This window comes from Elephantulus edwardii, unplaced genomic scaffold (genome assembly GCF_000299155.1).
Source record: "Elephantulus edwardii isolate Elephantulus edwardi_28Jun2011 unplaced genomic scaffold, EleEdw1.0 scaffold00036, whole genome shotgun sequence".
NCBI classification, from domain to species: Eukaryota; Metazoa; Chordata; class Mammalia; order Macroscelidea; family Macroscelididae; genus Elephantulus; species Elephantulus edwardii.
Window position 1 is genome coordinate 390709 of NW_006399786.1, and position 15921 is coordinate 406629.

The following is a 15921-nucleotide window of genomic DNA, read 5'->3' on the forward strand; positions in this document are numbered from 1 at the left end:
AAATTTAAAAAAAAAATCTACTACATGGTGGTAGTAATCAAAGCAGCATGATACTGATTCCAATGGCAGGCACATAGATCAATGGAACAGAATCGAGAACCCAGAAATGGATCCAGCTATCTTTGGTCAACTGATACTCGACAAGGAAATAAAACCTATCAAACAGTGTAATGGCCATCCCTTTAACAAATGGTGCTGGCAAAACTGGACTGCTGCCTGCAGAAAGCTGAAACAGAAGCCACATCTCATACCATCCACAAAAACCAACTCAAGGTGGATCAGAGACCTGGGAGTTAAGTCCAAACCCATAAACATCATCAGAGACAAACTGAGATCAACCTTAGACAGCCTAGTCTTGGGTATAAAGAGACCGGCAAATATAGCCAGAAATACACAATCTGGAGAAGATAAAATTGATGAATGGGACCTTATAAAGATTAAATCTCTGTGTACATCAAAAACTTTTTTATAAATTTTATAAGTAAAGCAGTATAAAATAAAAATTTCATTTAAAAACAATACAACAAACACTTTTTCCAACAGAGTGGAAAGAAAACCTACTGATTAGAAAAAAAAATATGGCAATACCACTTCAGACAAGAGTCACATACCCAAAGTTTACACACTCCTACAGGGCATTCACAAGAAAAAGACTGATAACACAATTACAAAAATGGGCAAAAGACATGGAAAGACTTTTCACAAAGGAAGATATTTCAATGGCTACAAACACATGAAGAAATACTCAAAATCACTAGCAATAAGAGAGATACAAATCAAAACCACAATGATATACCATCTCACTCCAGTAGCACTGGAAAAGTTTAACAGGACAGTAAGTACTAAATGTTGAAGAGGATGAAGTGAGATAGGAACTCTTATATATCGTTGGTGGGATTGTAAATCATACAACTACTCTGGAAGACAGTTTGGCATTTCCTAAAAAGCTGAACATAGAAATTCCAAAAAACCTAGCTATTCTACAGCTTGAAATATACCCCAAGAAAATGAGAATGAGGCACAAAAAGAGAGTTGTGCACCAAAGATCATAGCAGCTTTATTCATTATTTATCCCCTTTTTTCTTAGTTTCTCCTCCCCCCATGTCAGTACTGTTTTATAACAGTGGCATTATGCAGTATTTGTCCTTTTGCGACTAAGATATTTCACTCAGCATAATGCCCTCCAGGGTCACCCATTTTGTATAATATTTCATGAATTCCTGTTTATCAATGCAGCATAGTATTCCATTGTGTGAATATACCATTCATTTGTTGATGGGTTCTTGAGTTGTTTCCAACTCTTTGCTATAGTGAACAAACCAGCAATAAACATGGGTGTGCATATATCTGCTTGGATGGCAGTCACTTTCTATAAATGATAAAGGCTTAATATTCACATGATTTAGTCGACTCCTTTTCCATTATACTAAATGATCATTGCAGAAATATTTAGACTAGTTAAAAAAAGAAATTAAATACCAGTTTTTGTAACAAAAGAATGTATCAAAAAGACAAAGGTGCATTTGATTCAGGTCATGATCTTTCCGATTACTTGCTATGCATCTGAGAGCTGGACAATGAATAAGGATGACAGAAAAAGAATTGAATCCTTTGAGCTGTGGTGTTGGAGAAAAGCGCTGACCATCCCATGGACAGCTAAGAGAACAGATATATGTTGAAGAGGGTACAGCCAGAGTGCTCTTTGGAGGCGAGAATGATGAGGCTTCACCTCACATACTTTGGGAATGTTGCTAGGAGGGGTTATACCCTTGAGAGGCAAATAATGCTGGGAAGGGTGGAATATCAGTGAAGGAGAGGAAGACCTTCAACCAGGTGGATTGACACAGTGACTGCTGCAGTGGGCTCCTGCATGTCAGGAAGAATGAGGATGGTGCAGGATAGAACAGGATTCAGTTCTTTGTTATTTTATGATAACAATTTGGAACAGAGGGGCATTGTAAAATGTTCTGGGGGAAGAGGGAAGGGAGCAGAGGAAAGAAAATGTGCAACAATAAATGAATAATAAAAACAAAAAAAGATTTTTTTGAAAAAGAAAAACTGTTCAAGAATGAACATTTGACTTTGAGGACTAAGGTGCTCCTGATTCAAGTAATGATATTTTCAATTTCCATATATGCATGCTGGAAAAGTGAATAAAGAAGATTCAGGAAGTATTATCACATTTGAATTATTATTTTAACCAAGAATGTTGAATATAGAAGGAGAATTGATGTCTGTCAGCTGTGATTTTCCAGAAGAGTATTGAATATACCGTGGACTACTAGAAGAACAAACAGTTTCACCCTGGAGAAGGTGTAACCAGGGTGCTCCTTGGGGTCAAGGAGCCATTGAGTGGATTCAAACTCATAAAAGCTCTGTGTACAACAAAATAAACCACTATTTGGTCCTGTGCCGTACTTACAATCATTGCTTTGTTTGAGCCTATTGTTACAGCCACTGTATCAATCTATATGTTTGAGGACTTTCCTCTTACACTGGCACTCTCCTTTATCAAGCTGATATCCTCTCCTAGGACTGGCTTCCTAATAAAACACTGTAAGTATATGGGGGGGGGACAAATAAAATCTCACCATTCTTTCTTCCAAGGAGCATTTTTACTTCTACTGATTCTAAGACAGATTTGTTCGTTCTTCTTGTGGTGGTGTTTGGTGTTAGGGGCTGTCAAGTTGCATTGCAACCCTATGCACAAAAGCTCTGAAACTTCCTCTTATTCTGAGCCAATCTTATTGTGGCTGATACACCTAACCTTATTGTCTCTGATACACCTACTACCGTTAACCCTGTCACTGAGTCAATCCATCTCATCGAGGCTGTTCCTCTCTTGCACTGTCCCTCAATGCTCCCCAGTGTGATATTCCTCTCCAAGGACCCTTACAATATGCCCAAAGTATGTCAGATCAAGCTTCAGAATTCTTGCTATGAGTTAGTTCCAACTCAGTGGCACACAACAACACAATATACAATCCTACTAAGACATACAGTCTAATACCTTGAACTTAGAAATAGAAACCTAAAGAAATGACTAAAAACTGTGAATGGAAACCTTACGTACCTGCAGCGATGTATGAGCCTCCTCCAGCTTTATAAAGCACATGACTGGCAAAGGGTGCGGCGCAGATGATCAGAAAGCTTGCAGTCACAACAGCAACCACCCCCAGGAGCATCAGCACTGCCCAGAAACCACGATAAACTGGAAACCCCAAAGAGAAAAATGGAAGAAAAGCCACATTTAGAACATGAACATAGGAAGCCATCACATAAGTTTCTTTCCTCCTCATTTTTCTGATTTCAGTTGTAACACTGCTAGACAGAACCCAAAGACATGAATTCAAACAAATCTTATCAGATGGTTTTGGACTAAGTTCGACCTATAATCAACTATCTGTGCTCATTATTTGTACCATATATGCGCTGCCATACATTGGAAGCTCTTTTTCTCTGGTTAGATTTTCCATTTTGGAAGTATGAGCACCTAATATACTAAAAAAGTATTATCACATGCATGCGTTTCATGCCTGTATGGTATATTCTGTTAATGTCTCCAAATCACTACACTTATGCTAAGATACCCGTGTCTTTTTAGACTTATCTTATTAGACTTGCTTTCCTCATCAAACTTGTTTTGTTTTCTTCCCCCAGAACTGACTGTTCTTCCTTATCAAGCAGGTGGTGGTTTTATCCCTTAAACTAAGCTTGTATAGTGCTAAACTTTTCCCATAAGTCAGTGTTATTCTTGGTTTTACTATGTATTGGGGAAGTTGTGTCAGAATATAAAATGGTTATCTGCTCCCCTATCTTGAGCAGCAATGTTTCTGGCCCATTGTCACTGGAGATGATCAGCTCTGCATCTGGCCCCTGGTCATTAAGATCCCTGGTCCCAATAAATTGAAAAGTACTCTAGTTAGTGTCCAGGTCAGTTTTGGGGTCTATCAGCAAACATGAACTTTGAGGTACTTTCCCTCTTGGGAATGCACCCCAACAATGCCAAATCTAGAAAAGTATTCAATTATTTGCAAATAGATTTCATATGTCCTGTTACACGGGAGAAGGATGGGCAATTTCCTCCCATGTGATTAACTACCTCTGAAAACACTCTGGAGGGTCAGCTACGGGTCGGTTCAACTTGACTGTACACCACAACAACATGTCCTGTAAAATAACGTTTGCACAATAGTGATCTAATCCCAAACTTCTAATGAAAAAGTACAATTCTATTTAGATTATAGCTCTCCTGAAAATAGTAGATTACAAGCAAAACAAATATATATTTAGGATGTGATACGATTTTATTATAGATATGTTCAAACATTACTACTTCTTATTAGTATATATGTTTGGAATGATCCAAAAATTAGAATTTTTTAGTCTTTAGCTATTGTTATATACTGTCAAATTTAAATTCACTCAAAAGTGAACCTCTAGTGGGTTTTCAGAAGCAATTAATCACACAAGATATTATCTTTCTCTCAAATAGCTGCTGGTGGATTTAAACCACCTGCTTTTGGATTGGCAGGGCATCGCCTTACCACTAAGCCACCAGAGCTCCCTTAAAAGTCTCTAAGTACAAAAATACAAGGTTAGGTAACAGATACAAATTGTGACAGATTTGGGGTTTGGTGCATATTAAATGAAATCTAATGATAATTTTTGAGCAATCTAATAAGGAAATTGATTTTGAGCATACTACTCTAGTAAACAAATTTATTATGAGGCAAAGGTTAAAGAAACAAAATAAATTTTCTTGTTGGTACAAATGTTGTTGTTGTTGTTGTTGTTGTTGCTTCTTTATGTCTCTTGCGACTCATAGCGACCCTATGTACAACAGCCCTAAACTCCGCTCTGTCTTGTGCCAATCGCACTGTCTCCGACACTCCCATCCCAATTATCCCAGTCACTGAATCAATCCACCTCATAGAGGGCCTTCCCCTCCTGCGCCATCCCTCCACCCTCCCAAGCATGATGTCCCTCTCTAAGGACCGGTCTCTCCTCACAACATGTCCAAAGTATGTTAGACGGAGCCTCAGAATCCTTGCCTCCAAGGAGCCACCCGGTTTAACCCTTTCCAGGACAAATCTGTTTGTTTTCCTAGCAGTCCATGGTATTCTCAATACTCTTCTCCAGCACCACAGCTCAAAGGCATCAATTCTCCTTCTATCCCCCCTGGTCATTGTCCAACTCTCTGATGCATAACAAGTGATTGCGAAGACCATGGCCTGTATCAGATGCACCTTAGTCTCCAGAGAGACACCATTGCTCTTCAGCACTTTGGAGAGGTCCCTAACAGCAGACTTTCCCATTGCAATGAGCCTTTTAATTTCCTGGCTGCTGGTGCCAAGACTGTTGACTATGGAGCCAAGCTAACTAAAGCTGTGTACAATCTCAATCTCTTCACCATCCATCCTGATGCTGCCAATTGGTCCAGTGGTGAGAATCTTTGTCTTCTTGACATTGAGCCTCAATCCATATTGTAGGCTGCAGTCCTTGACGCTCTGCAGCAGGCGCTTCAGGTCCTCTTCAGTTTCAGCAAGCAGGGTTGGTACAAATAGGGGAAAGTTAAGTAAAGCGTATCGTTGGTTGCTATGTTCTATTGAGTTACAGTCAGCTCGTAACTGACCTTCTAGTGGGTTTTTAGAAGCAGTAAATTTCTCAGGAGGAGAGTGCCCATTTTTCTTCTGAAGAATAGCTAGTGGATTTGAACTACACTGGCACATAAAACTTCTTACTATTAAGCCCCCAGAGCTACCTAAAATATATTAGTCACATTAATTGTTCAATGAAAATATAGAAACTTTTTCTAGAAAAACAAGAATAGTATTTCTCAGAAATTCCACTTAGCAAAGAAGAGCTACACCAATGAAATGAGATTCTTAAAGGGATAAAGAAGTATTATTATTATTATTGTTGTTGTTGTTGTTGTTGTTGAAAAGAGAATAGGAGGTAAAAATCAGAGGAAAGGAAATCTGCAGTCAAGCAGCAAAGAAAAGCTGGAATTTATGAGTAATGTCAGTCTGGAGACTAAGATGCTTCTGATCCAGACTATGATCCTCTCAATTATTTGCTTTGCATCCGAGAGCTGGGCAATGACTAAGGATTATGGAAAAAGAATTGACGACTTTGAATTTTGGTACTTGAGAAGAGTATTAAACATACTATGAACCACCAAGAGAACAAACAGTTTTGTTTTGGAGAGGGTTAAACTAAGTCTCTCCTTGGAGGCAAGGATTTTGAAACTCTTTCTGACATAGTTTAGGCCTGTTGCTAGGAGAGACCAGTGCTTGGAGAAACACATCATCCTGGGAAGGGTGGAAGGACAACACAAGAAGAAGAGCCTGGATAAGATAGATTGACATAGTATGAAGGTTTATAGGGCAGGTGTATCAGAGAGTGATATTGGCTCAGGATAGGACAGCATTCATTTATATAGATATCTATATGGATATAAAGATATATAGATACATAGATATTTGGATACATAAAGGATCAATATGCGTCACAGGCAACTCAATGGCACATAAAAACAACTAAGTCCTAAATACAAAATCAAAGGTAGATTGTTATTTCCCATACCAATTGTAATAATTTTGCAATGGCTTCCCAGTTTGCTCTATAAGAAATTATTCTGGGTATGTATTCAGGCTCTGCAGGAGAAAGAGGAGCAATGAAATATTGATAGCAGCTCTAGTGTGGGAAGGAAGAATGGCAACACATGAGCCAAATATTTGCCATCCTTGTCATAACTGAGCTCATTAAATAATTGATGACCTTCACGCTTTACATATTCATTCACTAGGGGTAAGAACGTTAATCAAATGCAGTCGAGGGAATAAAAAATAGTCCATCTTAACACTTCCAAATCATAACTAAACTTCTGGACAAATATGACAACTATCTAAAGACTGAAACAAACTAAATAATAGCAAGTGGTTTGCAGTGGGTAGATAAATCTTAAAGATCAATTCAGCCATAGAGAGTTCTCTGGGCTTTTTATTAAATTTTCTTCAGCATTCCTTCCATTTATATTGGTTTTGCCCTAAAGGTAACCCAAATTATCTATTTTCATTAAATCAATACAAACTCATTTTAGATTCTTTCTCATTACCATTAAAAGGTACATTTAGGTAGATTGTCATATAGAAACTTCCACAAAGATGTTCTATTTCAGAGGAAATGTCCCTATTATCGTGGTAACCATAGTATCATGGTAATCATGTTTGCTAGCACTCCAAGAGTCAAAACAAATAAACTGACTGGGGGCTAGTACCTGACCCAAAGGCAGCCTATGGGGTCTCGCATGACCTCTGAGTTTGTCCCCCAGCCCTCAGTGTGCGAAGGTGAGTAACACTACTCACCGAAGTAATTAGCCGACGAATGGAGACAGAAACCCTGGCCCCTGGATACAGACTTAGGGTAAATCAAAGCCATGTTTGGAAGGAACAGCAAAGAAATTATAAATCATGAGCAGAGAAAGAATGACACTACAATTGGCGCACCAGCTGCTCCACGAAGATGAGGAATCTCCTCGATGCATTCTACAGCTTCTGAGAAAGCACACAGGATGATCTGCTGTGAGTTGGTTCTGACTGGAGGGCAATGAGTGTGAGTGCTGAAGTTGTCCCTAGAGTGACTTTTCTTTCTGGCAACTGCTAGTTTCTGTCCTGAGTGAGGTTCTAATACATCCCCTATCATTGGCTCAAGAAAAACTGCCTGACTTTTATTTTGGATCTCTGTAAAAGGGAGGAACACTATATTGGTATTTGAGTACAGCCTGGAGGAAAATTGTCATACAGAATTCCTTCCAAATAAGATTCTTTATGCACTCACTATGTGCTTTACATTCCTGCTGACTTTTCTAATGATCAAAGGAGTATAACTTCAAGTAAACTTCAAAATTTCTCCCACCTTCTTTTCTTAGCTGATTACATGACCTATTTTTCATACGTACCACACTTTGATACCAGAGCTAAAATTTTCAGTCATGATGAAGAATTTATCTTGTAGAATAGGATAAAGTTGGAGTGTTTGTTGTTGTTGTTCTTGTTTATTTGATTTTTAAAATTTTTTTTCATTGTCTAAAGTAAAATTGAGATAATTAGGGAAACTTCAACATGCAGTGAATGAACTGTCATGTGTTTGGGAAGTCATGTTTGGTACTCAGGCTTCTCTGATCACCAATTATGTGATTGTAATAGGCCCCTGTTTTATAATAGGGAAAATAATTCCTTTACATTAATTCATTCCCATTGTCATGGAGTCAATTTTGACACAAATTGACCCTGTAGTAATAACAGGACTTTCCATAGCGCTTCCAAATGTGAACTCTTTACAAAAGCAGATTGCCACATCTCTATCGCATGGAATGACTACTGAGTTAAAACCACCACCCGTTCAGTTAATAGCCATATGAATTATCCACGACATCAGTAGGGCACTTTCATATATCAAGAGTGAGAATTAATTCAGAAAATATATAAAAAGTTGCTGCTTTCCATAAGCACTCATTATTATTTTCATTATACTTTGTAATAAAATGTTCTTGTCAGTGAACAAGGCAGATGGCATTTGAAAGATATCTGTTAATCTCATGATTAGAAGGTTAGTCAAGCTGTCAACAATGGTCATTGTTATTGTGTATTGTGTGTAGTCAAGTAGATTTAAACTTGTAGTGATCCTACAGGCAGAGTCGAACTATCTCCCTGGCTTCCTAAGCTGAAATCTTTTTTGGAGCAGATTGTCTGGTGTTTTCTCCCTCAGATGGTTGAGGGATTCAAACTGTTGACCAAATGCTTAGCCACTGCATTACAATTTCACTCACTTGCTACTGTTGAGCTGGTCTTGGCTCATACTGACTCTCCATCAGGATTCTGAGGCTATAAATTGCAATGGGAAGAAAACGCCCATCTTTCTCTCCTGGGGAGACTGGGAGTTTACAGCCAGGCAACCTTTGGATTAGAGGCACAACTCACTACCGGCTAGGCAGTGAGAGCTCCCTCACCACGGGAGAGGAGGCTCAGAAACCAGCTTCAGGGTGTCAGCTCGAAAAAACCTCTTCAATTCACTGCCATAAATTTGAAACTGACTCATGGCTGACCTTGAAATGGGTTTTCTTAAACTAGGCGACATGACAGCACATAACAACAACAACAACAACAAAATAAATCACACAGGAGGAGAATCTGCATCTTTCTCCTGTGGAACCCCTAGCAGATTTGAACCGTTAGTAGTGCAACTCCGTATGTGACACACCGCCAGGGTTCTTCTCTGTCTCTGTTTCTGTCTCTGTCTCTGTCTCTGTCTCTCTCTCTCTCTCTCTGTGTGCACCTTTAAAATTTTTAGGGTTTTTTTTGTTTAATGATTTATATTGTCTAAGATTCATCCTGAAGAGGGTTAAACCAGGCAACTCCTTGGAGGCAAGGATTCTGGGGCTTCGTTTGACATACTTTGGACACGTTCTAAGGAGAGACAGGTCCTTGGAGAGGGACATCATGCTTGGTAGGGTGGAGGGACAGTGCAGGAGGGGAAGGCCCTTTATGAGATGGATTGTTTGAGTGACTGGGGTAATCGGGATGGGTGTGTCAGAGGCAGTGCAACTGGCACAGGATAGAGCAGAGTTTAGGGCTGTTGTACATAGGGTCACTATGAGTCACAAACGACTCGATGGCACATAACAACAACAACAAGATTCAATGAACTTGAATTTATTTACCCAGCATTTAGTCTGCTTAATTATTTCTTATAAAAGACTATAAAAACTTTATCTTTACAAAGTTGGTATGTGACTAGTAGAAATTCCTCTAAAAAGGAGTTTGCACAATTAAGCATAATTCAGTGTTTAGCTTAAACAAAATGGAATTTCTGTTTATTCTTATTAGAACATGAAACAAGATTTACAACATAAATCTTGCACGTAAATCTGTATCATCACTATTTGGATTAATTAAAGGAAAGCTTCCTCTAAATTGGTGAAAGGTCACAATTAATGACTATTTTCAAAGGAATGAAGTTGTGTTAATTTTAAATAAATCAGGGAGCCGACATGACACAGTGTTACTCGTCCAGGTGTTGTAATGAATGTGGAGTGATGTCTAGTAATTAATGTAACAACAGATGTTATTTAAATAGTTCTCCTAGAATGTTCTGTTGATTTTTCTAGTAGGGTAAACTTTTAACCTTATTATCTTATATGCACCAGAAATTTACTTAGGGGGCATTGGTGGCCAAGCGATAAGGCTTTGCACTGTTGACCCAAAGGCATGTGGCTCGAATCCACCAGCTGTTCTATGAGAGGAAGACAGGCAATCTTGTTGCTGTTACTTATACCCTCTGAAAATGCACTGGAGGATCAGCCATGAGTCAATTCCTACTTGATTGCACATACCAACAACTGCAACCTAAAGTCACTTAGCAAACTTAATTCCTAAAAACTCTATGATAGAAGTAATCAGTCCAAAATTAATGATATATCATATTAACATTCTGTCAACATTATACCAAAATAATATTAAATACAAAGAAAAGTTTTAATAACATTTTCATTTATATACAGCATTTCTCCTTTTTCATTCTAGAAGTATTCTGCATTTTAGTGCCAAAAAGCTCATAAGATTTTAAGAGATTTTAGGGTATATAAAATAAAAGTGCATTTGTAATGCAAAGCTATTTTTTATAATATCTCAGTTGTGTTCATAAATAGCACATAGTACAAACACTACTAATCACATCACAAATTCAATTTTTTTATTCAAGCACTTATCAGAAGAATTCATATTTTGGATATATCTGAGATGTCAAATTCCAAAAGGAAATAAATGGAGGCATAAGGTGACATCTATTAAGCATCTTGCAGGAATGAAACACAATGCTCCAAAATACAAGATAAGTAAGGTCCTGAAATTAAGAGGACTATTAATTATGCTCATTAATTTGTGTGCCTATTTGAGTGTGTGTGTAAGAGAGTGCAGGCTTGCAGGTTAGCACAGATGGGGAGCTGATGGCAGAATTGGCAGCTGTCCTAAATTTCATCTAAAGGGCTAGAGAAAGAAATTACTACAGTATTTATTTCATTTGCCTATAAGACTCTAGTAGGGAAGAAAATCAACATTAAAATTGTTTTAATTTTGACATGGGGGGAGCAGAAGGTTGTTTTAAATATTAATTACTTTAGAATTAGTTCCATTTCAAGTCATTCCTATCCATCCACTAATTCAAATTGATGGTTCAGCAAGGACATCTAAGAGCAATTCTTCCAAGCTTGCTTGGCAAATGGATACACTACTAACCAGAAGACAATGTAACACACATTGCTCACTGGATGGGAGGTACCCAATCTATGAGAATAAATATAATTCTTGTCCTACTAGTTCAATCCACATGGAGAAGGCATCTAGACAAGTAATTTTAAAACTGTATAATAAGTGCTCTAATGGAAATATGTCCAGAGTATTATGGAAACTTCGAGACTTTTGCCCAGATAAGCCACTCTTGCAAGACTGAATAGTAGCAAGAAAGCTCTTCTGTACTGATTTACATTTACGCTAGCTCTTACTGTTTGCACAAGGTTTTATTAGGCAGCAGTAGAAAGAATATCATTCAATTCAGAATAGGAATGGCTGGAGACATAGGAGGTAACTCCACACAGCCATCATCCATGTGGGCAAGGAAACAGAAAATGAGGAAAGATATTTGAAACCCTGGTAGCTTAGTGGTAAAGAGTTCTGCAGCCAAGTATAAGGCACATGGTTCGAATCCACCAACTGCTCCACAGGAGAAAGATGGACAATCTCTTCCTGTATGATTTAATGTCTCTGAAAACCCACTGGAGGGCCAACTATGTGTTGAATCTGATTCAAGAGTAAATAACAAAAACAACATATGCCATTTCCGGAGACCCTATGTGATGCAGCTGCTAGCCAAAAGGTTGGAGATTCAAATCTACCCAGAAACATCTCAAAAGGAAACATTGGCAATAAACTTTAAAGAGATTAATCATTGCAAATCCTATGGGGGATATTTCTATTCTGACACACAGGGAATCACCTCGAGTTGGAATGAAGTCAACAGCAACTGGAAGGGGTATGCCATTCGATTACGTCACCGAAGGACAATAATCAATGATGACAGACTGATTGATATCAGAAGATCACACTTGGAACTGCATAGAAAATGAACTGGCAGGAGGAGGGACTGAGCTCAGCAACATGCTGTTCCCGTCTGCTGTTGTTATTGTGTACTACTGAGTCAGAATTGACCCACAGTTGACTCTCTGGTGGATTTTCAGAGGCAGTTAATCACAAGGGAGGAGATTGTCCTTTTTTCTTCCATCTGGTGAACTCCACTGAACTGTGTGCCTTCTGGATTGTCATGAAGCATCTTGTCACCACAGTCAATTTTCATTCCTGCCAAACATAAATGACAAGATAGATCTGCTGTACAGGGTTTTCTACACTGTAATCTTTTGAGAGCAATTAGACAAGTTCCTATCCCAAGGAGGTGCTAGGTATTTTCAAACCACTCATTTTTATGCTAGTAGTTTAACACTTAACTATAACTGAAATGGAAGCTAATGGAAGCCTTTCCTAATACTAAGCTGGAGAAAACAACAAATTAGAATAGTATCATCGGTATAGACGGTGAGATGTCAGCAAATTAAAAGATACTTTTAAAAAATAAAAGATTTTTTCTGGGCTTTCATTTGTATGCAAAAAAGCACTGTATTCTCTAAAGATTTTTTTAATCTCTTAGTTTTGCGTAGAATCAGTTTAGACAATTATAAACAGAATGTAAAGGGAATACTCAACTCAAATGATCTCCATTCCAAATCGGTAGAATGTTTCGATGAGTGATTCTGCCATTTATGTAAAAATGTAAATATTTTATTTGCAGTTTAGTTTAAAGATAAACTTAAGTGTTACTCATTTTTCAAAACTTGCTATGTTGCTTCAGACACCTCACGAAGCTGGTTCATAAAGCTAATCCTCTGTTTCCACACATCTTCAAGCACACGCAGTGTGAAGTGCTACAAATCGTTCTTAACTGAAGCCAAAACGAAACGTGCCATCCCGCTCCACCACCCTCACCAGCAAACGAGGGAGCGCCTCCGGCATATGTTGCCTCAGCTTTAGGCAAGCCGTTTCTGCTACGCAGGCCAGAAAGACTGTCCTACATCTCCACTCTCTACTTGCCTTGGCAGTGTCAGACAGGGCTAAAAATACAGTAAATGGCTGCACCCAGACAGAAGGACAAGCTGTACAGTATGTGAGCGTCTGGACTCCACACTCATTGACATGCCAAGCCACATTAAGGGCTCAGCATGGTGCACCGGCTTTTTCAGGACAAAGAGAACACTGAGAGACCTGCTTGGGTTTTTGGTCACACCTGATCCCTACCTACATACACTAAATACTGGTCAGTGAAGGAACACTTGGTAATGAAGACAAGCTCTGGGAAGAGATGCAGGGGACCATGTCCTTCCAAGTCTGACCTTGACACACTCTATGCTTCTTCACAAGGAGTCATGCTTTCCTAGTTTGAGAGGGTAACCACAGTCAACACAATCAGCTCTCTTGGCACCAGCAGTCAGGAAATCAAAAGATGAATTGCATTGGGGAAAAAAGTCTGTCATCGGGGACCTCTCGAGAGTACTGATTAGCAATGATGTCAGTCTAGAGACTAAGGTGCACCTTATCCAGATCATGGTCTTCACAATTACTTGCTATGCATCAGAGAGCTGGACAATGACTAAGGATAACTGAAGAATTGATGTCTTTGAGTTGTGGTGCTGCAGAAGAGTCTTGAACATACTATGGACCACCAAGAAAACAAGTAAGTCTGTTTTGGTGAGGGTGAAAGCAAGTTTCTCCTTGGAGGCTAGGATTCTGAAGCTCCATCGCACATACTTTGGGCACATGGCCAAGAGAGACCACTCCTTGAAAAGGACATTATGTTTGGAATGGTGGAGAGACAGTGCAAGAGATAAAAACCTCAGATGAGATGGATTGATACAGCAACTGGGGTAATGAGAACACTTGTGTCTGAGTCAGAGAAACTGGCTTGGATTAAGGCAGATTTCAGAGCTGTTATTGTTCATAGGGTAGCTACGAGTTGCAGTTGACTCAAGTGTACATAACAATGACCATGTTTGTTATCCCATTAACTCCTCTTCACAATCTTTTAGAGAGCTCTGGTGGCCCACTAGTTGTGTTCCTAACAGAAAGGCAGACAGTTTAAATCCACCAGCTGCTCCAGAGGAGAAAGACAGATAATCTCCTCCCATGGGATTTACAGCCTCTGAAAACTTGCTGAAGGGTCAGTTATGAGTTGCTTCAAACATCACAACAATGAGTTGAGTTGAGCTTGAACAATCTTATTTGGAGGATGGAAGATAAAGCATTAGTGTGGGGAAAAGTGGCTCCTCAGGTGGTAATGGTGCTATCTGCAGTAATAGAAGTAATAGTAGAATATCACTGAGCAACAGCAGTGCTATCTTTCCCAAGGTCACGATGGTAATGAGAGCTAGTGTGTCAAAAATTAGGTCATTTGTGCCAAGCCATTTATTTTCTAATCAAGGAGACTATCAAGTACTTTTCTTCAAATCACATTGCCTTTTCCTGACTCCTGCTGCCTCAAACTTGATCTAGCTCACTGGCTCTCATTACAGCCATTCAGAAAGCGCTAACATGATCCCCATGTCCAACTGCAATTGTTTGGATGACAATCTCTTGGGCAGAGATGCCACTATTTTTATAAGGCACCTAGGAGATTGCAACATGCAGCCAGTTGAGAACCACTGGACTGGCAGGTATTGTATACTACAGTGCAGGTATTGTATACTACAGTGCAGTGAAGACGTGTATGAGAATCTTTTCTATCTCATCACAATGATCATATCTTATGTTTTACAGATAAAAAAACTGAAGCCAGAGAGATTAAGTGATGTTCTAGAAAAGGAAAAGCCAGTAGATGGTAAGGTCAAGATTTGAACTCAGATCTGCATGTCTCAGCTACTACTGATTAATCTTTATGTTTGTTTCTAACATATTAGCACTGGTTCAACTAATCCTTCTTAGCTCAGACATACCACCTTCTCCAACTTCCCTTCACTTCTTCCTTTCCCTTCCTGAAATGCTAAAATTAGAGCAATATTTTCCTAGCACAAGCTATTATCATGTGGCATCCACAAAAGTATAGATAAACTCAGGAGTCTGATTACCTCTTATTATTGTGTGACCTTGAACAAGTAACTTAGTAGTTTCTCTGTGCTTACTGAGCAGTGCTAAAGTGTGATATTATTGATCAGTGTATTATAGGACTCTTTGATATACTGATTGAAATCCTTAATGCAGGAAAGTTCTGACCAGTGTGGCCTGAGTACTCAGTCAATGATCTCACAATATTCCAATGGAGCTCTGGTAGCTGAGTAGCAAAAAGCTGAGCTGCAATCCCAAAGGCTCATGGTTAGAGACCACCAGGTGCTCTGTAGAAAAGATACAGGCTAAGTCTTAACATCTTCATAAATCTGTTGTTTCCAGCCCCTAAATCAAGGTGACCCATATACAACAGGATAAAATGTTCACCTGTCTCCTCCATCCCCGTACTGACTGCAAACAGGCCACTGTGAGCCATGGGATTTTCATGGACTGATTTGTAGAAGTAGTTTGTCAAGCCTTTCTTAGTTTTGAAGTTCCAGTTAAACCTGGACAAAATGCAACTGCAACATACACATTTCCATGCATAGGCGGAGATGGTTCTCAAATTGTTGGTCTAGAATCAACCTATGTGGGCCTAGTGAGAAATTTATGTCAGATGGATCTTGGTAGAAAGCAAAGAGTATCAGAGGAATGTCTATCTGTGTTTCATTGACTATGCAAAAGAATTTGATTGGATCACAACAAATTGTAGCTAACC

At 39.0% G+C, this 15921-nt stretch overlaps 1 protein-coding gene across 1 annotated transcript in view; it reads right to left on the reverse strand.

Annotated features, from left to right (window-relative positions):
- TMEM182 (transmembrane protein 182) overlaps positions 1-15921 on the reverse strand; it is a 79366-nt gene that overhangs the window by 27041 nt on the left and 36404 nt on the right. Inside the window, exon 4 of the mRNA XM_006884545.1 lies at positions 3074-3211. Within this exon, the coding sequence (XP_006884607.1) occupies positions 3074-3211 (138 nt within the window). The remainder of the gene's footprint in view (positions 1-3073; positions 3212-15921) is intronic.